The sequence below is a fragment of the Oncorhynchus gorbuscha genome, linkage group LG08, assembly GCF_021184085.1.
Source record: "Oncorhynchus gorbuscha isolate QuinsamMale2020 ecotype Even-year linkage group LG08, OgorEven_v1.0, whole genome shotgun sequence".
Classification (NCBI taxonomy): Eukaryota; Metazoa; Chordata; class Actinopteri; order Salmoniformes; family Salmonidae; genus Oncorhynchus; species Oncorhynchus gorbuscha.
In genome coordinates this window covers 27,722,428-27,745,835 of record NC_060180.1, presented here as the reverse complement: position 1 = coordinate 27,745,835, position 23,408 = coordinate 27,722,428, and the positions used below count along the sequence as shown (strand labels likewise).

The following is a 23,408-nucleotide window of genomic DNA, read 5'->3' as shown; positions in this document are numbered from 1 at the left end:
AATTGGCAGTTAACAAGCTAGGGGAAAAACAATGATGTTGAATGTTCGGGTGTTGTAATTGTCTCATGTCAATGACAAACACTGTAACAGCTTGACAGAATGAAGTTTCTATTCCTTTTCAAGTACAACTGACAGATGAGTAAACAGGCAGAACTGTACTTAAATGTCTCACAAGGTAAACATGATAGGTGGCAGCCACTAAAGCCTCAATGCTCAAATCAGTTCGGATCGGATCGGATGTGTGTGTGTTCAGATGGCAGTCATTTGCTGACATGGCTACGCTAGTTGTCATAGTAATGATGGTGTGTGCTCAGTGGTGTAGGCTGATTGGTGGTGGTGCTCGTGCTTCCTATCACTCAGAAGCTATGTAGCAAGCTAAGTTGATATAAGTTCATGACATGGACGTTTCCCAGTTACTTTGAATGCTTAAAAGTTACAGTGTAAGAACACGTTTAAAGCCTCAAAGGATAAGATGATGCAACTTTCAAAACAAATGATTTTTTTGGGGCTCGCCACAGCAGCCAACTACCTAGCTAGGTAGCTGTTTAAGCTTTCTAGAACATTCACTCATTTGTTTGTAAACAATTAACAAGTTAACTAGTTAGTTACCACATGTTCTTGTCAAACGGTCAACAAAGTAGCTAGCAAGCAACAAGATATGCCACATAACAGTCTAAAAACCACTTGGGGGCAAATAAATCAGATTCGACCATTAAGACACAAGTTACATGGCCAGGAATCAGATATGTATCTGACTTCAAACCACCTTCGAAAGGTGGTTAGAAATATCAAGATTCCATGTGGTTTTTGGCTGTTCAGACTGCAGGACAAAGAAAAGATTTGAATCGGATATGCAAATAAATAGGATTTTAGTCACTTCAAACTGACAATGTGAACATGTCACTAATAGCTTTAAACGATATTTAACATAAGTCATCATTAAGTAGATGAAGTATTACTATAAAGGTAATAATACTAGTTAGATGTTGATAGTCTTATGACAGATATACTTCTTTTTGTCTTAGAAACACATTTCAATTCTATTGGCCTCGTGAACCCAGACTACTGTCACTCATGACATTGAGGATTCCTTCGAAGAACGCATAGCAGTGAGGCATAAGGAGGAATAATTAGATACGCACAAAGTAAGAGAGAAGAAAGTAGAGCTGCCACAACACAATACATTCTTATTTCAATCTGCTACGTTTTCAGGATATATTCTGACGTATGGTGGCTGTTACCGGCATAGTGATCTGATGTAGCTCTCAGATTGAGGACCTCTGTCCTCACAGGAAGACTGTTTCAATGCGTTGATATCCGAATTTAAAGCAATCTTCACTGAGGGAGCAATCCAGCTCAAAGATAATGAGTAATGTTTTTCTGGTTGTACCTGCTGGCCTCAAAATAATAATGGCATTGATGTAGTTTAATGCTCATAAATAGCTTAGCTCTCTCAGATGCTACACTGAGGCTACACATAGTCTACTGTGTATAAAAGGCCCCTGTATCCAACAATATTGGGATATATAATTTGTCAAATGTAAAAAGTAAAATGCTCACAAATGAAAATCAATCGTTACTCAAACAAAGAGTTACATTTACATTTTAATCATTTCGCAGACACTCTTATTCAGAGCGACTTACAGTTAGTGCATTCATCTTAAGATAGCTAGGTGGGTCAACCACACATCACAGTCATAGTAAGTACATTTTTCCTCAATAAAGTAGCTATCAGCAAAGTCAGCGCTAGTAAGGGGGAAAAAAAAGTAAAGTGCGAGTGTTAGTTCACGCAAGGCCTTTTTAAACTTCAAATTAATTAGTATACAACTAGTGTGAGGAGAAAGCTCAAAAATGACCTCGGGGCGGAAGTTAAGTGCTTTAAAAAGAGTGGCACACCACGCCTGTCCTGTGGTTTCACTGGAGCCAGTATAGCTGCCACCAAGCTACCTCACAGGAATCACAATAGATCAGACAGCTAATGTTACTTCTAATTTTACGGGACAGATATGCTGTACAAGATGACAGAAAATCATTTTTGATAAGAGATGTGTGACACATAGGCATAAAAGCTTGCTTGCACGTACACGCCTTCATACACATGCACGATCTGTCTTAATCAGGTATGTACATAGCACAACCAGTCTTCCTGATTGTGTTAATCACTTCAGCTGACAGAAAGCTGAGCTAATATTAGCAAACGTGTTTGAGCATTTCCAGATTTCTATCATGCACACGAACATACTCGAATTATAGGACACACCTTGGTTAGAAAACAAAGGCAATAATAAAACGGCATTGGAAGCTTTTGGACTACACTGAGGTAAGAACGCCCGGCTATTTTATGAAGACTACAAGCCTACATTGACTACATTGTCACAAACATGGCTTTATAGTTTTCAGTGCATTCTGAGCTAATGAAACCAAGCCATTCCACGATTCTATAATTAAAAAAGTTCACTGTCAGGTCAATGGGTTTTCAAAATTTGAATCAAGGAATATGGTTTGTTGGACCCTGTCCAAGTATGTGCCATCACATACAGCCTGATACCTCCATGGTATGTCTAACAATACTAGTTACTGGCTTTTCCTAGGAAAAACATGACTCTTCTAGACGACCTTCAGATGTATGTATCCGCATTCAAAGTCAATGAAAAATGCTTTCGCCAAAAAAGGTCCTGAAAGATAGCTGATGAATAACAGCTCCTATTTCTCTAGCTCATGAACAACACATTTGAGCCCTCGTATACCATCATGGTAGTTATAAGATCCACTCTCTTGATCCATGAACTGCTCTGCTGCTGACCCCCCATATACTGTAGATAGACAGTCATGCGCTTCAAAAAATACTTTGTATAGTAGTTAACAATCACTAAATATACTGTACAAGAATACTGACTGAGTGTACAAAACAGTAAGAACACCTTCCTAATATTGAGTTGGGACATGTTGAAAGCGTTCCACAGGGATGCTGGCCCATATTGACTCCAATGCCTCCCACAGTTGTGTTAAGTTGGCTGGATGTCCTTTGGGTGGTAGACCATTCGTGAAACACACGGGAAACAGATTGAGCATTAAGAATCCCAGCAGCGTTGCAGTTCTTGACACAAACCGGTCCGCCTGGTACCCACTACCATACCCTGTTCAAAGGCACTTAAAGCTTTTGTCTTGCCCATTCACCCTCTGAATGGCACACATACACAATCCATGTCTCAATTGTCTCAAGGATTAAAAATGCTTCTTTAACCTGTCTCCTCCCCTTCATCTATACTGATGTGAAGTGGATTTAACAACATCAATAAGGGATCATAGCTTTCACCTGGATTCACCTGGTCAGTCTATGTCATGGAAAAAATCTGGTGTTCATAATGTTTTGCAAACTCATTTTATAACGTAGTCTGTATGTGCTGACATTTTGGGAGGATTTTTTAAAACTAAAAGATCTATTGTCAGAATAGGATATTATAAATTCAGCCCATGTACTGTGTGGGATATGGTTGGAGTACGTATACACCACACTGACGTTTGGGCAGTGAGTCAACAGCAAAGCTTCCTCCTGTCTTCGCCTCATGTACATCAACATACCTCACACCAAACTGATCACTTACACCAGACAAACATATTCACCTGACTGAATGACTATCCTAATTGAAACAATCAAGCGCAATAGTAATGCCTTCCCAAATACTTGAATGGTAACCACGGGTTAGAGCTGGGTTCTCCTCACACTATAAATGTCTGTTGACAGGTTACAAGTTGACCTCTTTCACGTAGTTTCCTGGAAACGTGCCAAACTGTTTGGTCCTCTTTGAGGTACCTGAGAATGAAAAAACAACAACCACATTGTTAGTCATTGCACTCAAATGTGCCTACTCAGGCAGAACAAATGTAAGTTGGGCACTATTGAACTCTATGAGCTTGAACATCCATGTGAGAATTTCTGAGAAATGACCAACGTGGAAGATTAACCCTCTGCTCTGACTCTGCTGTAACCTTATATGGATGTATGTGACACGCTGTGACACAGTGATTATGACTATATCTTCGGGCAATCTATCCTGAGGCCCCAGGCACATACCAACAAACCAGCCATCGTCACACTTCTCCATTACGCTGACAAGATCTCCCTCCTGCAGCTCCAGCTCATCCTCATTCTGTGGCACGTAACAGTACAAAGCCTGGAAACTGTAGGGTAACACTACATAAAGTCAGAAATACAACCATAAAAAGGGCTTGAGAGACATAATTTCAAAAACGATATAAGAAATGCATTTACCAGACCAGGTCCTGGTCTGGTAAATGGCAATTTCATTAGGCACCAAACGGATTGAAACCAACTGAAACAGAGGGATTACTCTCAAAATGCTCATTTTTGTTTTTCAGTTGCAAAGCTTTCAAAACCTTTTTCCGTTGTGTGCCCTAATGAACATGACTCTTGAACTGGGGCTTTGAATCCTTTAGTCAGAGTATAACAGTATAACAGTAACCAGTGTACCCAGAGCTAAGACTAGACGTAGGGACAGACTTCAGACGGCCATACTCACATTCCACAGCTGAGACGACTCGGCTCCGGGCTGTGGGACTGGGGTTGCTGGGAAATGATGAGAGATTGTTTACTGGGGTGAAGGGGGGGCAGGAGTCTGTGAAGGACAGAGTCATGAAGGTGGGGGGAGAGGGTGCTGCAGTACCTCACTGAGGTCTCAGCTATATTCATGATCTCATTACAAACCGCTTCCTAGTGACAGTGGTCAGGTCAGAGGGAGAATTTCCACAGAATTCCCAGTCAACCCAGAAGAGGAGGAGAGATTATGGAGAGGGGCAGGGCAGGGAGTTTAGAGGACGTACAGGAAGAAGAAAGGTAGGAGGTCCGGTGAGTAGCAAGTCAGAAAGAGAAGGGTCCATTAGAAACCAGGAAAAACCAGGAAAGCCGTGAAAAACCAGGAGAGATCGTGTTGGAGTCCGGCAAAGGGGTACGCATGGAAGAGCAAGACACTAGAGTGAGTGGCAGGTAGAATGTACAGTCACAATGAAATATTAGTGAACGTCTGCTAACATTCAAAAGAAGACATGCACAACCAATGGGGAGGAAATGGTGGCAGCAAGGTCATGCAAGAATGCTGTCATATTAATCTTATTGACTCGTTTTTGCAGAAAATCGAAATGAAAGTCGGAAGCTGAGTGACGCGGTTTAGTATAAATGATTTGTTAAGTGATGACGTGAAGTTACATGAATATCTCGACATTGATGAGTTAAAGGAAACGACCACCGTAGATCATCGAGAAAACGAACCCCCACCGCATATTTCTAATCCAGAAATATCAAACTTATACGCTTTCTAATTGTATCGTCAGCCCACGACATGCAAACCAGCACCTTACCGCAAATGAGTTAGCATTCATGTTGTTGTCGTGGATGTCAAACAACATGACAGGGCTCCTGGAGGTTCTACCCTGGTAGTCACTCTCATTCTTCACCAGCTGTAAGAGGAACAATACAAACATTAGACTCATGCATGGAACGCAAATAGGAGTTCATGTCTACAGGACGCAATTCATTTTCAACCGTGTGTGCCGTAAACAGAATTGCAGTGGAAGTCATTTCACACTCTTGGTGAGACGTACACTATACATACAAAAGTATGTGGACACCTCTTCAAATTAGTGGATTCGGCTATTCCAGCCACACCCGCTGTTGACAGGTGTATAATATCGAGCACACAGCCATGCAATCTCCATAGACAAATATTCACAGTAGAATTACCCTACTGAATAGCTCAGTGACTTTCAACGTGGCACCGTCATAGGATGCCACCTTTCCAACAAGTCAGTTCATCAAATTTCTAGGAGCAACAATGGCTCAGGCGCAAAGTGGTAGGCCACACAAACTCACAGATCGGGGCTGCCGAGTTCTGAAGCGCATAAAAATGTACTGTGCTCTGCTGCAACACTCACTACCGAGTTCCAAACTGCCTCTGGAAGCAATGTAGGGCACAATAACTTCATCAGGAGCTTCATAAAATGGGTTTCCATGGCTGAGCAGCCGCATATAAGCCTAAGGTCACCATGCGCAATGCCAACTATCAGCTGGAGTGGTGTAAAGCTCGCCGTCCATTGGACTCTGGAGCAGTGGAAACTCGTTCTCTGGATTAATGAACCACGCTTCACCATCTGGCAGTGCAACGGACAAATATGGGTTTGGCGGATGCCTGGAGTTTGGGGAATGCCCTTTCCTGTGTCAATATGACAATGCCCCATGCACAAAGCGAGATCCATACAGAAATGGTTTGTCGAGATCGGTGTGGAAGAACTTGACTGGCCTGTACAGAGCCCTGACCTCAACTCCATCGAACAACTTTGGGATGAATTGGAACACCGACTGCGAGCCAGGCCTAAACGCCCATCGTTAGTGCCCGACCTCACTAATGCACTTGTGGCTGAATGGAAGCAAGTCCCCACAGCAATGTTCCAACATCTAGTGGAAAGCCTTCCCAGAAGAGTGGAGGCTGTTATAGCAGCAAAGGGGGGACCAACTCCATATTCATTTCCCCAAAATTTTGGAATGAGATGTTCAACGAGCAGGTGTCCACATACCTTTGGTCATGTAGTGTGTCTCTCGAACAAAAGTAATTTTCTATAATTAAAAAAATAATATAATAATAATAATATATGCCATTTAGCAGACGCTTTTATCCAAAGCGACTTACAGTCATGTGTGCATACATTCTACGTATGGGTGGTCCCGGGGATCAAACCCACTACCCTGGCGTTACAAGCACCATGCTCTACCAACTGAGCTACACAGGACATCTATATGTTCTATAAAAACATTCATACACTTGTTTCGTATTGTTCCCAAATCAATCTTGATCGTTAAAATTTTACAACATCCCACTGGGTACACACTGGTTGAATCAATGTTGTTTCCACATCATGTCAATGAACGTGGAATAGAGGTTGAATCTATGTCTGTGCCCAGTGAGATGATGCTATAGTGGTGGGGGTCAAGATTCTGCAACAACTCTCTGAATCATTCAACACATTTCAAAAATACAAATCATGCACATGGTTTTCATTCCAAACACCTGAGGAGATAATTTACCACTCAAACATGTGCATGTGAGTAGGGCACACACAGAAACACATGCAGACCAAAATATGACACAGGAGTCGTGTAAGCTCTGCTGATTGCATTGGAGGAGGGTCAACTTTAGTTCAACATTACAGTTAGTCATCATTCACTATCTATTGCACAATTATCTATCTAGAGGCATCATCAATGGAAACATCCTCTTATTGTGGCTCATGGAGGTGAGACCTCCAGTTCCAGCCACATTGAGCCTGAGATGCAACACTGCACACCATGCAGTAGGCCAGATACCTCTGCAGGGCTATTTCGCCAGCAGCCCAGGGCTTCGCGTCCAGTGCCCCTGTCTCCCTCTGCCCCCTCCCCCTCCATCAAATCCCTCTCCAGGATGCGCAAGGGACTGGCCCCTGTCAGCCAGCTCTCCAGGCCCACCCCCCCACAGGGGCTCAGACTGCGGGACAGACGAGGAGAGGGAGGGGAGAGCAGGAAGTCCTCCCCCTGGGGAGGGGTGAAGGTGAGGTAAGGGGTGGCTGAGCCAGGGCGGGGTGGGTAGGGTGGGGGCAGGGGGGGAGGCGGAAGGGGAGGCCATTGGGGAGATGCAGTAAGGGCTGCCGCAGATGGGGGGCACGGGGCTGGCGGACATGGAAGGGGGCAGGTACTCGCCCCAGCGATAAGACACAGAGGGGAGTGGGGGTAGAGGAGGGGTTGGGGCAGCAGGGGGGCCGGCACCCCCTATGGTCAGGGAGATCCACTCAGAGGAGATGGCGTGGACCTCGGGGGACACAGAGCGGTGGGGGGAGTGGGGGAGGGACAGGGGGGGACGAGATGAGCCGGTTGCTACGGACACGGTTCAGCTTATAGACCAAAATGACCATCCAGAGAGAGAGAGAGGGGAGGACGAGGGACAGAAATTGAAAGGAAAGATGAAACATTAGACATGAGCAAAAAATGAACACAAATAATAAAGAAAAATAAAAAGAATATTACAGCTCCAAAGTAAACAAAATTTTAAAAAGAGACAAACTTGGAGCGTTTGGGATTGTTGTATTCCTGGACAGACTGAGCTCTACAAGAGAGTGTGCCATTACCTGAGGGGAAGCATTGAGGCTGCGGTGAGGTGATTGGCCAATGGGCGGGTCTGGATAATCCAATCCATTCCTGACTCTGGGTCGTTTGTGCACCTCTATGTAGGTGACGGGGAAGATACCCTGGCGATTGGAACCGGAGACCTTGCCCTCGTACCAGTTCTCATCGACCCTGCGAATTAGGATGATCCTCTCTCCCTGTAGACACATTGGTATCCCGTTAGCTCATATGATCGCACATTTCGATGCATAGCATTGGAATAACATCACATCAAGCACAAACTAAACACCAGCATGCACAATATTTATGTTAAGCATACTGTATTTCCTGTATCATAACACTATGATGTTACTACATTATGTTGTAACACTTTGCGATTTCCATTTTGCATTACGCAAAAAGAGGAACAAATGTTTCAGACGCTCCTAAGCTCAATACCTTAAAAAAAATTCTTCTTTTTACCTTTCTAAATGACATCTCCACCACCGTGTCCCCTGTGAAGTTGAAACGGGCTATGGCCTCTCCATACTCCAGCACCTGCACTGGGGCACTCTTCTTTGGCTGGGCCTTCTCCGTGGGGGGAAGGAGCTGGAGCAAACATACACACAAAGCCCAAAATGCATCGGTCAACTTCAATGCCAGAAACAAGTGTCAAGTTTAGGAGGGTATCAGTTAAAGTCATTGCAAGGTACCAGTGTCACATTCGGGAGGGCACACTGTGGGAAAAAACGCTTTGCGACAGGAAACAAATATCTGTGTTTTTAATGGACATGTTCAGGTAGCACCTCCCTGTTTCACTCTGTTTCAGAACAGTTTCTTCTTACTGAACATGACTCCGGTGAATATCATTACTGGGACTCTTACTTAAACTTCTGAACTGACTGGTGTCATAATAACCCTGCACTGACTAATCTGTTTGGCACATCAGTCTGTACCGTACTATAGTGAGTTCCGTCTGGTAAGAAAAGGTCAGAGTTCTTTTTGAGTCAAAATACAGGAAGTGGTTGTACCTCAACATAACTCCGTGGGAAGATGCCGACTCTGCCATGATGCTCCCCTTCGAACCAATTATTATCCACCTGTCGAATGATGTACACAATGTCTCCCTTTTGAAATGGTAACTCCCTGAAAAAAACAAACTTAGGTTAAGTTATTGGATTCAACAATATGCATTCATTTCAAAATGCAATATGAGCAAAATGTCAAAGGCATCTGAGCAATATGACAAAGTACTTCCGAAATATCACCCACTTTAAATATTTCACTCAAAGACTTAGAATGACGTCTCCCCACGTGTAAATTGCTGTGTGAGACTGGAGATTCATCTAAACCACCATCAGTCACACGTGTTACGTGTTACAGTCACGTGATGATTACAACACACCAGTGTTTATATTTCACTGCAGCTTAAATGTATTTTGTGCATGCTCTTGAAATCACTTATGGTATGTGTGCCAATGAATATGACCCACTTTAGAGTCTCTGCTCTGAAGTCAAACCGAGCCAGGGCTGGAGTTCTCTGTAAACAAACAAAGCAAGGACTGTTAGAAAATAAGCATGGATAAAGGAGACTGGACTCCAATGCGACATGTGACATGTACGGAACGATGGTTATTCATTTCAGGCTGGTCTTGCAAGATTCACACAAGACTATCTTCTGGTTTATGTTCCCAGTCCTATTATACCCTCATCTTCATACCCTGTTACAGTGGTGTAAGTACTTAAGTAAAAATATTTGAAAGTACTACTTAAGTCGTTTTTTGGGTATCTGTACTTCACATTACTATTTATATTTTTGACAACTTGTACTTTACTACATTGCTATTGAAAATCATTTACTTTTTACTCCATACATTTTCCCTGACACCCAAACATACTCATTACAGTTTGAATGTTTAGCAGGACAGAAAATGGTCCAAATAACATATTTATCAAGAGAACATCTCTGGTCATCCATACTGCCTCTGATCGGGTGGGCTCACTAAACACACATTATTTACTTTTGATACTTCATAAAATCATCAAATCAAATACTTTGTGTCTTTTACTCCAGTAGTATTTTAGTGGTTGACTTGAACTTTTACTTGAGTCATTTTCTATGAAGGTATCTTTACTTTTACTCAAGTATGACAACTGGGTACTTTTCCCACCACTGCCCTGTAGAAAGACATTGTTGATTCATAAAAAAACACATATCATTTGTACATGCCAGTTGCAATATACATTTGTTTTCTTCTTCACAGCTTATAACGCACTGGAAATTAACACTAACTTTGTTATTATATGCTTCCAAAACTGAATAAAAACATAAACAAATATAATCCAGAGTACTAATTTGTACTGGTTACGTACAATGGTAATTAGTTAAAATGCATAAATGTTTTTGAGTGGCTTAATTTAATCTCTGAGCTCATCTGGTTGTTACTTGTGCCCTTTCAGTGACCCTGATCCACTGACAATATTCTAGCAATGATCTGAGTGAAACAGCTCTTGTGACTGTGTTTCTGTCCTGTGGTAAATACTGGGCTACTGTGGGCTACAGTCAAACGGATAGAGCACTGCCAATAGAGGAAGCTGACTGATTAAAACGTAGTGCCTAGTGGTTAGAGCGTTGGGCCAGTAACTGAAAGGTTGCTGGATCGAATCCCTGAGCTGACAAGGTAAAAATTGGCCGTTCTGTCCCTGAGCAAGGCAGTTAACCCACTGTTCCCTGGGCAAAGAAATAGATGTCGATTAAGATCTCTGATTCAGAGGGGTTGTGTTAAATGCGGAAGACACATTTCAGTTGAAGGCATTCAGTTGTACAACTGACTAGGTATCCTCCTTTCCCTTTTAAATGTGTGCCAGGGAATACACAGTGAACAGCAGGTTTATCATGATGACAATATATGTCCCGGAAACATAACGGGGGAGGGATCAAAACTATGTTGTGCAAGCAAGTAATGCTAGCCTATGATCTGCTTACCTATGTTGTGCTCCCCTATGTTGGGGCGAGGGGGGGTATATTGGCCCGCTAATACAGGACTAATAAAGGCCCAGTACACTACCTTTATGAAGAATATATATATATATTTTTTTTATATACAGTACATACAGTAGTCGGAAGGTTGCCGATGGGTTACTGGCATTTGCGGGCGGGTGGGTGTGAAAAAACAGCTGACACACCACTAACGCACACACATCACCAAAATAGCTGTCATGTTGCACAATGAGAGGGATGGTACTGTACTGTACCTCTGATCCGGATTTCCTCTTGTCTGTGTCGTTGATGTTGATGTTGAGCAGGTCTCCGAAGCGTTCATTAGTGATGAACTGGTGGTGGGTGGGAACGATTCCTGTGTGTCGCCTCGATGCTGTGTCAGCCTCCTCCTGCTCCCTCTTCAACCGCCGCTGCTCTTCGAGGATTTTCTGTCAGGGAAACACAGCATAATCTGCCAGTACATTTTTTTGTATTTCACTTGTTCTTGTATGCCACATGAATAGTTGTGAGGACTACTGACATTTTCAAGATTTTAAAATTGTTAAAATATTTCACCGTTTTAGTTTACACTGAAACGTTTTGAGTTCTATTTCTTGTTCAAAAAGAGTGTGAAGCCCTATCAGGTTTTGTTGAGATGACTAGAAACTAAACATTTCAGAAATGATTGAAAACTATAAAGAAATGTTACCTCTTTGTCTCCATGGCGTCTCCTAACCACCTCATCCTGGCCGTCACCAAGGTCTCCTTGGGTCAAAGCCTGGGACGAGTCTGAATCTAGTATGAAAAATAAATAAATTATGTCCTGAAAATCTTACAAGTGATTGAACATTTTCACATAACAAAATGTATCAATAATGCTGCTCTCAATATCTGTAATATACACTATCGTTCAAAAGTTTGGGGTCACTTTGAAATGTCCTTGTTTTTGAAAGAAATAACATCAAGTTGATCATAAATACAGTGTAGAAATTGTTAATGTTGTAAATGACTATCGTTGCTGGAAACGGCTGATTTTTAATGGAATATCTACATAGGCATACAGAGGCCTATTATCATCAACCATCACTCCTGTGTTCCAATGGCACGTTGTGTTAGCTAATCCAAGTTTACCATTTTAAAAGGCTAATTGATCATTAGAAAACCCTTTTGCAATTATGTTAGCACAGCTCAAAACGCCCGTTCTGATTAAAGAAGCAATAAAACTGGTCTTCTTTAGACTAGTTGAGTACTTGGTGCATCAGCCTTTGTGGGTTTGATTACAGGCTCAAAATGTTCTGAAACAAAGTACTTTCTTTTGAATCTCGCCAGTCTATTCTTGTTCTGAGAAATGAACAGTGAAGAGGCGACTCCGGGATGCTGGACATCTAGGCAGAGTTCCTCTGTCCAGTTCTTAATCTTTTCTTTTTATTGGCCAGTCTAAGATGCCTAGAAGTCCAGGATCCCAGAGTCACCTCTTCACTGTTGATATTGAGACTGGTGTTTTGCAAGTACTATTTAATGAAGCTGCCAGTTGAGGACTTGTGAGGTGTCTGTTCTCAAACTAGACACTCTAATGTACTTGTCCTCTTGCTCAGTTGTGCACAGGGGCCTCCCACTCCTCTTTCTCTTCTGGTTAGAGACAGTTTGTGCTGTTCTGTGAAGGGAGTAGTACAAAGCGTTGTACGAGATCTTCAGTTTCTTGCCAATTTCTCGCATGGAATAGCCTTAATTAGGCTGACAAGTTTCAGAAGAAAGTACTTTGTTTCTGGCCATTTTGAGCCTGTAATCGAAGCCACAAATGCTGATTCTCCAGATACTCAACTGGTCTAAAGAAGGACAGTTTTTTGCTTCTTTAATCAGAACAACCGTTGTGCTAACACAATTGCAAAAGGGTTTTCTAATAATCAATTAGCCTTTTAAAATGATAAAGTTGGATTAGCTAACACAACGTGCCATTGGAACACAGGAGTGATGGTTACTGATAATGGGCCTCTGTACGCCTATGTAGATAGTCCATTAAAAATCAGCCGTTTCCAGCTACAATAGTCATGTACAACATTAACAATATCTACACTGTTTTTATGATCAATTTTGATGTTATTTTAATGGACAACAAAAATGTGCTTTCCTTTCAAAAACAAGGACATTTCTAAGTGGCCCCAAACTTTTTGAACGGTAGTGTATATATTTTAAAATTGTAAATAACCCTAACACATTGCAATACCACAATTCAAATAGATCTATAAAGTATAGTTTGACAAAGCAAGGGGACTTGTAACATTGTACCAAATATAACTAGTCCTGCTCCAAAGAAAAGGTGTAATTTTCAGTATAATAAAGGAAAGATACACCCCCCCCCCAAAAAAGAAAATGGTGAAAAAAACATACACTAAATGTACAAAAACATTACGAATACCTGCTCTTTCCATGGCACATACTGACCAGGTGAATTGAGGGGAAAGCCTTATTGATGTCACGTGTTAAATCCACTTCAATCCGTGTAGATGAAGTGGAGGAGACCGGTTAAAGAAGGATTTTTAAGCCTTGAGACAATTGAGACATAGATTGTGTACGCGTGCCATTCAGAGGGTGAATGGACAAGATGTAAGTGCCTTTGAACAGGGTATGGTGGTAGGTGCCATGCACACTGGTTTGTGTCAAGAACTGCAATGCTGCCGTTTTTTTCTCGTGTTTATCAGTTTCCCGTGTTTATCAAGAATGGTCCACCACCCAAAGGACATCCAGCCAACTTGACACAACTGTGGGTGTTCTGAATGTTTTGTACACTCAGTCTGTATTCTTGTACAGTATATATAGTAGCTGCGGTGTGTCATTGTGATTGTGAACTACTATACAAAGTATTTTATTGAAGCACATGAATGTCTATCTACAGTATATGGGGTAGGTCAGCAGCAGAGCAGTTCATGGATCAAGAGAGTGGATCTTATAACTTCCATGATGGATCAGGAGGGCTCAAATGTGTTATTGTTGATGAGCTAGAGAAATATGAGCTGTTAGTCTCCGAGGGGGGGGGGGTGCAAATCACTATAAGGAAGGTGTTCTTCATGTTTTGTACACTCAGTGTATATTAACACATGCACAAAACAACAACAAACACAGTAACACACCATGACTAAGCTTTAGGGTGTTGATGATAGAAAAAAAGGCAGAGAGAGAGAGAGAGAGAGAGAGAGAGAGATACAATAATGTGACTATGATATGGTTGTTGTACAATGTGAACACATATCACCCATTACCAATGAGTCATCTAAATTCCACACGGACATGTTTAGTGCCTCATCCCAGTCACCACTAACTGTACTGCGTTACTCATCTTGCTTCCCACCCAGCCTTTACCAATAGACATTGCACAGTGCCTCCAAGCAAGCATCATAGTAAACCCCTTTGGCTCCCAACCTCTGTGACAGAAATCTATGTTTTATCGCACAGAATAAACACAGGAAATGCCAATGCCAGCTATGTGTGAAGCACAGTCTCTATTCGAAACCCCAGTCCTGTCAGAATGATAGAATGGAGGATGACAGATGAATGGAGGATGCACATTTGTTTACCTCAAAGCTGACCAAATCCAAATCCACAAAGCCTTAAAAACAATTCAGGGTAACACATTGCTTGAGGGTGTATACAGTACGCAATGCCATAACAATAGCCCACACCAACATTGCATGGCATTTTACATTAAATTCAATATATTTTAATCAAAATGAAGGTGTCATGCAACGTTACTCAAGTGTTTTGTGATGGGTTGGTGGGAAAACAATTTTGTCGGGCAAGAAAGTGAAAATGGAAAAACCACCAAAACCAAAACACCAAAAACTGAAATGGAGAGGCTGCATTGTCACTTTGTCACGAACCACAGAGACTAAAAAGATGGAAGGTGGTAGCATCACGTTGTGAAAGAAACAGACACAATGTGAGGAAGAAAAGTTTGGAGAATAAACTAAATGAGTGGCCATAGAGATCGGCACGGGTGTGTAGGAAGGGGGAGGAGATAGCCACCTCTGCGATGAGCTGCCAGCGGCTGCAGAAGATTCCCATTGGCGTCCATGCCTCCCCCATTAGTCAGGTTGTTGTCACTGCCGGTCGGCGCACCCTCCCCAGTGCCAAGCCTCTCCAGCACCTCCAAGGAAGAGAGACGCTGTGGGATGAGGGGCCTGGGCTCACTAGAATGGGTCTGTGACCTTTGACCTGCCATCACCTTAGTAGCTGAGACATAATTTTTGGCCCGGTGAGACTGGAGAGACCTCTTCACCATGAATGGTGCAGGGCCCATGAGCAAGAGGTTCGCGGGGAGAGAGGAGGAGTTCTTTATTTTCTCCTGAGTGGAGAGTTTGTCCTGCTGGGCTGAGGCCTGCTGCTGCCTCTCATGCCGCCGGATGGTGGTGAACCGGGTATAAGAGGCTGGGCAGGAGCCTTTGCACTTGCTGCTGGGTTTAAGGTGGTGGTGGTGGTGGTTGTGGAGGTGGTAGTTGTGTGGGGGAGCATATGGAGTGACTGGTGCTGGGGGACTGTTTGAGGTTCTGGAGAAAGTGACCACTGGGTGTTTCTCTTTTGGTACTTTCTCTGTGGAGCCGTGCTGCTCTATCTCTACCTCAGTCCCAGAGAGAGACTCGGCTCGCAGGGTGTCACTGTACTCCGAGGATGCCACCGCCTCCACTATCTTGCTGCCTGATAGAGAGGCCTCGTCTTGGGCTGCCTTGCCCTCCATGTCCTCCAGAGGGCAGCCCTCTGTCTGCCCAGGGTCAGTGACCAGCAGCAACTCAGCTGAGACGGCAGACACCATGAAGAGGTTGGCGGCGCCGTGGTTGTGGGTGGGGCCAGTGGGTAGCGTTGGCATGGAGGAGGAGCGTGTGGGAGTCGAGCTGGAGCGCTGGATGATCAGTTCAAACGCCGACACCCTTGACAACACAGCGTCCCGCCGGGGAATGTTCCCCCCTGCCTCGTGCCCCTCCCCATCAGTTTCATTGATCCCCACCTTTTCAAACAGGGAGGTCAGGCTTCGGACACTCCCGTGGGGGCTGGAGCCCACCGAGTAGGAAGGCCTCTGGATGCTGTGCATGTTCCGGTATAGGGTGGAGAACTCGGCTGTGCTCCTTCTAGTCTCAGGGTTGCCATTTTGAAAACCAGTCTCAGAGTCAAGAGGGAGATCATTGGAGTCTGAGTCTGTGTTTGAGTGTAGTCCGCTCTCCCGGGCCTCTGCTCCTGTGCTCCCTGTGTATATATCCTCACAGCTGTGTGCCTTTGGGTGCTTGGCAGGCACAGTCCTCCTGTCCTGGCTGTCACCACCAGGGGCCATCAGCTTAGGTTTGAACTTAGAGGGGAGGATTTGGGGTATGCAGCCTTTGGCGGCAGATAAGGGCTTCTTATTCTTACACTGGTAACCTAGGGCATTACTGGCAAGAACTGATCGACTATTTACAGAAGAGCAGGGGGAAATGATATAGCCATTCCCACCTTGATAATCCACTGGCAAGCATGCAGAACAACAGAAATAAACAGCGTATTAGGTTACAATGGTCACAAATTCACACCCACTGAAGAAAAATACAGGGTCAACACATTTCTAATGGTTCCATCAGAAGTTGATGGGAGGGAGAAAAACACTTGATTCATTTCACGTCAAGTAACAAATGACTTTGCTATAGTACAAATGACTCTGTTACGCCACAAATGGCTCTGATATACAATTAGTAATGATACCTGTAAAATGAAGTAAAATGCTTTGTTTTTAGTTGGAGCAGTGAAAATGTTGATTTTGATTAAGTGTGTAGTATTTTCACTGGATCTGATATGCTTATTCAATCGCGATCGTTCATAATTAAATTGGTAGTGATCGTAAGCAGCGAACATAAAGTAAACGACACAACAGAAAGGGCAAAGAGCAGGGAAGTACGTCATGCATGAAATGCCTTGTGATGTAATGGTGGTAAGCTTGTTGTTCGAGTGAAACACTGGACTTCCTTTTCTAATATTTGCCTCTTGAAACTCACAACAGAGAGCTTTGAAAACGTGTATTTAAAAAAATGACCCAGTAAACCGTTCATACTGTACGTGTTCATAAGAAATACAAATTACTCTATAAGCTACTTGCCTGTCTACGCACTACTTAACACAAACAATACCTACGAAATAAGCCTCAGCATTGAGGAATCACAGGCCACAGTCTCAAATAAAACGGTAAAGAACGACAAGGTCGCTCACACCCCTGTGAGCAACTACCTACAGCATAATATTCAGCCAGACACACCTGCTGCGATGAGGAGGCTATGGTTGACTCTCACCTAAGTAAGTGATGTGCTAGTAATGCCAAGTACTGTATGTGCTGGTTCTACCACAATAAGGAATGACACATCACAGTAGGGAATGATGACACATAACTGCCACCAGCTGTCGTGAAAGTAACTCCACAAAGATTCCAAATTCTAACTGCCATTATTCTTATGAGTCTGTCATTTTGGCTCAGTCATATATGGCAGACCTGCAATATCCTCAGTGTCCTGTTTGAGCTCCACACACTGAATAAGTTGAATGCTACTGTTATTCAAATGAATATGACATTATAAGGGGACGTTACAATCTTAGCCACCAGGACAGCCTGCAGGAAGCAAAGTTTGGTGACAAACAAAGTGCTCTATTATTGTTTGAAAGAGCACGAAGCAGAACCACGCGATGAGTTGCTTCTTTGTCTCTTTGTCTGCACTTTGTCTTGCTCTGGTGTACTGTAACTGATTGTCCAAGGCGGCGTTCCTCTGGCAAGCCATGACGAGAAAGCGTGCTAGTCAGTAAACTAAGTTTGCTCAAGATAACTCTGGGCGGAATTCTCTTTTACAGCAGTTTCCACAATTTGATGGAAAAGGGACTTCAGGCAAGACTTTTATAGGATAGGGACTTGAACTGCAGTCAAGTCATCTGGTAACTTTGTTTCCCAATACAGTAGGTCTACTAGCCATCTAAAATCATTCTGTTGAGAACAAATATTTCTTATTAATTGAGAAGGGCAGAAGGCTCACATCAAATAAGAATATAAAGAATACATTTGTGCATCTGGCAAAAAACGGATACAAACTCCAAATGGACTGGCGCGATGGTAACTTGGGGCAACATCACCGAGTTGTGCCCCTTCCTTCCTCGTCCCCTTCCCTCCTTTCCTCTCCCTCTCCCCATCGCATTTCTCTCCCCTGGTCATGTGCGCAGGAATTCCACCCTCTGAACTCCCTCTGACAGCTGACTTCCTCATTCCTGACCACCCAGCTACGTCCTTCTTGTTTATCTCACCCCTGTCTGGCCCAGCGGTGAAAACCAGAGTCCTGTTTATCTCCCCCTTTCCTCCCCATCCGTCCCAGGCGCCTGGACCTTTGCTCCCTGGCTTAAGTACACTTCGGAGCCCTGCCCCTAAGCCTCTCCAACGACCGCCTGGCCTGCAGAGGCAAATAACTGAAGACGGGGGGGGGGGGGGGGTAAAACCCAAGGTTAGCCTAATAGCCTTCATTCATTGATTTCGCGAGAAAACCTCCAACAGCCTAACTCTCAATGGATTTCCAAGCGGATATGGACAGTTTGGTGAAAGATCCATGATATCAATAATAGATCAAATAAACATCTGAGTAAAAAAAGAAATGCTGCAAGATGATTGGCCTCTGGTGAGAAAATAATACGTGAGCCACTCAAGGACATTCAGAGTTAAAAGGAAACACATGTATCTCTGACAGACACTTTTATGGTTCATCATCCCCATAAGTCATTCCGTTCTGTCTGAGTGGTAAAAAAAAAAAAAAAAAAAAGCTTTCAGAGTCACACTGTGAAGCCAGTTCAGTTCACCCCGATTTACTGGCAGCATGTGTTGAGTGGTGGAACCCTACCTTTAGAGGAGGTGCTTGCATGGCGCTTGTTGAGGGCCCGCAGACCTTGCAAGGGAATATCCCCGCCCTCCAGGATGCTCTTGTAAACATAGCGGTCGCATTCTGGAGCCGCTGGCTCGCTGCCAGACGAGCCTTCGTCCTTCTCCACCTCGCTGTGTCCGGCCTTACACCCGGAGCTAGATAGGGGTGAGAAAAACAGGGAGTAAAGAGTGATTCAACCTATAAAAAAAGCAGCTTTACTCAGAAAGCCTGATTAGAACAGGACTACATGTTTACACAACCAGCTACTGTAGCTAGAAGGGAGCATGGGCAATTAAGTGCAGTCTAACTGAGTTACAAAATGTTGCATAAAATGCATTTTTATGAAAGGATAAAGAAGCATTGCATTTGTATTTACGCAATTCTGCGAGTCGCAATATGGTTCGACTTATTTTGAACATTCTGTGGTTGATTACTTGTCCATTCAGCCTTTTTGTTTACTTGTATTATGGGAACATGAAGAGTACAAAGACGCATCCATATAAGAATGCTTGGAATTTGGACCTTGACGTAAAACACTCACTATTTGTGCTCACCACCCTTATCTTAGCATTCCACAGGGGCCAATTGGAGAGATTTCGGGGGAAAAAAATATTGCCTGAACGTTACCACATGTTGCTCCTGCCTCTCTTCTGCTATGCACCTGTACTTTTCTCAGGATTGCTCTGAGGAGAGAACTTGATGCCTCCCTGCCTTTCTATTTGTGCTGCCATGTACGAGTGGAGGCCATTAAACTGACAACGGTTTTCCAGTAACGTAGTAAGTCACGTGGAAAAATAAAACAATTCCTGACAACAACTTTTTTTTTCTACATAAGGAATCGCTCCACCGACAGTGTCTTTACAGGGTTGCACAACAGTAGTTTAATTCCCATTGCCGGATATTCTACTTTCCTGTGCTGTAAATGAACAACAACAAAAAAACATTTGGGGACACAATAGACACACATTTGAGGGCTCAAGTAAAGTGAGGCGTGAGGAGAGTAACAGGTTTTCCCCAAATGAGTCAGGCACTCTGACATGGTGCCTGGTTACAGTTTAACAGGAAGAACCAAATGTTGGATTATAAATACCTCCTTTGTTTGTTCAACCCCCCTTAATAAGAACCTATTTCATAGTTATCAGAAGAACCAACCATTTGGGATACTGCCTTCACATTCAATAAAAAAATACTTGACTTTATAGGGTACATGCAAGTACTCAAATAAATACCCCTTAGCAGGCTACATTGGCTCTAACGCTCCTTGGAACCAACGTCCCACCTGGCATACGACTGAAGACCCAATAACATCTAACCAGCAGGCATCGAGCTCAGAGAGCTTGATTGTCTGATGACGGATAAAATTGCAAGGCTAAGAATAGATGGATAGGAGCTTAGCCTGTTTGAAAAAAAAGAGGCAATTTTCGAAATATAAGCCTACAGCTGATAGCATCGCAATCAACCGTGAGCAGTCTAATGACTGAATATTGTTTGTGCACATGTCCGTCGCTGACCTAAAGCTAAGAATGTCTGTTTGAGTCCGGTTGTTCATACCCACGTCAGTATACAGTAAGCAATGTGGATATACAACAATTGGGGTAAATGTGTACTTGAAAGTTCTTGAATATAGGCTAGGCCTCTAATTTCAAAGAAACCGCCCAGGAAACTCCGACGCTCTAAACACGTGTCTCGTATCCGCTTGAGGGAAGCATGTGGGATGTACCGGCTTCATCTCAGCAGTTTAGAGCTATTTTAAACACATTTCACGCACAGGCGATCGATAGGGTTTATGGCGCAAACTGTTTTGAACGCATCACAAACATTATTAAACGTTAGCAAATCAAAGCCGTTTTGGGCCAACGAAGCCAGTGCTCTGACAGTTGTTATTATTTTTGTTCATCAAAGTTACGTGCACTTATGATTAGCTATTGACCAGAAACAAATATTTTTTGCTAATTTTAAATGGGAATTTTCAGAACTTGGGGGCAGATAGTTGATGCAACCAGTTACGATACATACTTGTTAGACCCTTACAAATACATGTTTATTTATTTAAAAAGAAAGGCTTTAGACTGAACCAATGCTTTAAGCAATCCATCTAGACTGTAGACATTAGTTCAAATGTGTAGTATATAATGTAATATAATATAATATGTACAAACAGACGTCTCTGTTAATTAACTTATTGCAATACAGTGCATGGCAATATCAATAAGCTGTGCTACTTCATATCCAATGAGCTGACGACAATGAATGACGTCAAAGATTTAGGATGACAACAAACTGTCCAAAAGAGTTAGGGAATATCATGCTGTGAAATCCTAATATACAGTGCATTCGGAAAGTATTCAGACCCCTAAGACTTTTCTCACTTTTTTTTTACGACAGTGCATTATTCTACAAATGCATAATATTATTGTTTTTCCTCATCAATCTACCCCATAATGACAATACGAAAACAGGTTCTTGCTATGAGACTCGAAATTGAGCTCAGGTGCATTCTGTTTCCATTGATCGTCCTTGAGACGTTTCTACAACTTGGTTTGGAAAGGCACACACCTGTCCCACAGTTGACAGTGCATGTCAGAGCAAAAACCAAGCCATGAGGTCGAAGGAATTGTCCGTAGAGTTCCGAGACATGATTGTGTCGAGGCACAGATCTGGGGAAAGGTACCAAAACATTTCTGCAGTATTGAAGGTCCCCAAGAACACAGTGGCCTACATCACTCTTAAATGGAAGAAGTTTGGAACCACCAAGACTCTTCCTAGAGCTGGCCGCCCGGCCAAACTGAGCAACCAGTGGAGAAGGACCTTGGTCAGGGAGGTGACCGTGAACCTGATGGTCACTCTGACAGAGCTCCAGTGTGCTCAGGACCTCTGGGGTGAAGGTTCACCTTCCAACAAGACAACAATCCTAAGCACACAACCAAGACAACGCAGGAGTGACTTCGGGACAAGTCTCTGAATGTCCTTGAGTGGCCCAGCCAGAGCCTGGACTTGAACCCAATTGAACATCTCTGGAGAGACCTGAAAATAGCTGTGCAGTGACACACCCCATCCAACCTGACAGAGCTTGAGAGGATCTGCAGAGGAGAATGGGAGAAACACCCCAAATACAGGAGTGCCAAGCTTGTAGCGTCATACCCAAGAAGACTCAAGGCTGTAATCGCTGCCAAAGGTGCTTCAACATAGTACTGAGTAAAGCGTCTGAATACTTATGTAAATGTGATATTTCCAAAAACTTGTTTTTACTTTGTCATTATGGGGTATTGTGTGTAGATTGATGAGGGAGAAAAAAAGATTTAACCAATTTTAGAATAAGGCTGTAACATAACAAAATGTGGAAAAAGTCAAGGGGTCTGAATACTTTCCGAATGCACTTTAAGTTTCGAGAGAGATGGAAAATTCCATGTTGAAATGGAGGGACAACTTTCAGCCAATGGACCTCAAGAAAGTCACCATGGCGAGGGCTAGAATTCCTTACATTTTATTGCGGAAACAAAAATAGAGCACATAAATCTCTGCTGACAAAAACAAAGTGATCCAAGTCGTAACGCTGCTGGTTTGCTTAATGACCAAACACCCTCTTTCATATAAAAGCTATTCTTGTTATACGATACAGGCGCATCACACACCCACTCTGGGAAGATAACGTTTTCTGTAACGTTACGCAGCTGTAGGAGTGGAGTAGAGCGCAGTTCCCCGTCTCTCTCCACTCACAAATGACATCCAGGTTTGACTCAGGGGCTGTTTGCTTTCAGCTTTAAATAAATCGCCACATAGTAACCATGCCCCCCCCTCTCAACCACCACCCCCAAAATCTCTCCAAAGCAGACAGAGGACACACTGTACTGGCAGTTTTTACCCTTGTTAATAAGTCTCTCTCTCTCTCTCTCTCTCTCTCTCTCTCTCTCTCTCTCTCTCTCTCTCTCTCTCTCTCTCTCTCTCTCTCAGGAAGCAGACTCAGGGGACATCTTCACAGGGTGTTCAAATGCACACACAAAAACATCCCGGCTGACAGCCCTCCTAAAAACGTGCCCTAAACACAGACAAACACACGTTTGGGAATGGATAAGCAACAAGACAGAAGCATAGAGGTAAGAGAAGCATGGACTTACTACTTCTGTAGGTCGGAGGGTGTTTCCAGAGGGCTGAAAGAGGGGGCACTCTGCAACAGACCAAACAAAGAAGTCATTGATAAATCCACAGGAAGGTCTCTTCCAGCTAGAACAGATGCAGGAGCATTAGCTGTCGTGAGGTTCTCTTCTCTCCCTCTCCTGTGTCTGTCTGTAGTGTCTCCAACGCCTGCCGATCCTTAGCTCTGCTGGACGAAGCTTTTACACGGAGGAGCAAAGCGTGTGTTTTGGCCGGCATGCAAGTTGGA

General features: G+C 43.4%; 1 protein-coding gene across 6 annotated transcripts in view; it reads right to left on the bottom strand.

Annotated features, from left to right (window-relative positions):
* Window positions 1-3,249: 3,249 nt before the first annotated feature.
* The window catches only part of LOC124041433 (sorbin and SH3 domain-containing protein 1-like), a 72,681-nt gene continuing 52,522 nt past the window's right edge, over window positions 3,250-23,408 (bottom strand). For 5 of the 6 annotated variants that reach the window (XM_046359000.1, XM_046359004.1, XM_046359003.1 and 2 more), the window contains 13 exons: window positions 23,143-23,192; window positions 19,007-19,182; window positions 15,147-16,613; window positions 11,836-11,921; window positions 11,402-11,575; window positions 9,640-9,686; window positions 9,178-9,292; window positions 8,630-8,755; window positions 8,170-8,364; window positions 5,377-5,475; window positions 4,542-4,588; window positions 4,076-4,182; window positions 3,250-3,814 (listed from right to left, as the gene is read on the bottom strand). In XM_046359000.1, coding sequence (XP_046214956.1) covers window positions 3,747-3,814; window positions 4,076-4,182; window positions 4,542-4,588; window positions 5,377-5,475; window positions 8,170-8,364; window positions 8,630-8,755; window positions 9,178-9,292; window positions 9,640-9,686; window positions 11,402-11,575; window positions 11,836-11,921; window positions 15,147-16,613; window positions 19,007-19,182; window positions 23,143-23,192 — 2,757 coding nt within the window. In that variant the 3' untranslated portion in view covers window positions 3,250-3,746. Of the gene's footprint in view, window positions 3,815-4,075; window positions 4,183-4,541; window positions 4,589-5,376; window positions 5,476-7,455; window positions 7,936-8,169; window positions 8,365-8,629; window positions 8,756-9,177; window positions 9,293-9,639; window positions 9,687-11,401; window positions 11,576-11,835; window positions 11,922-15,146; window positions 16,614-19,006; window positions 19,183-23,142; window positions 23,193-23,408 lie in introns of those variants that run through there. The other variant, XM_046359005.1, reaches the window with a different exon arrangement.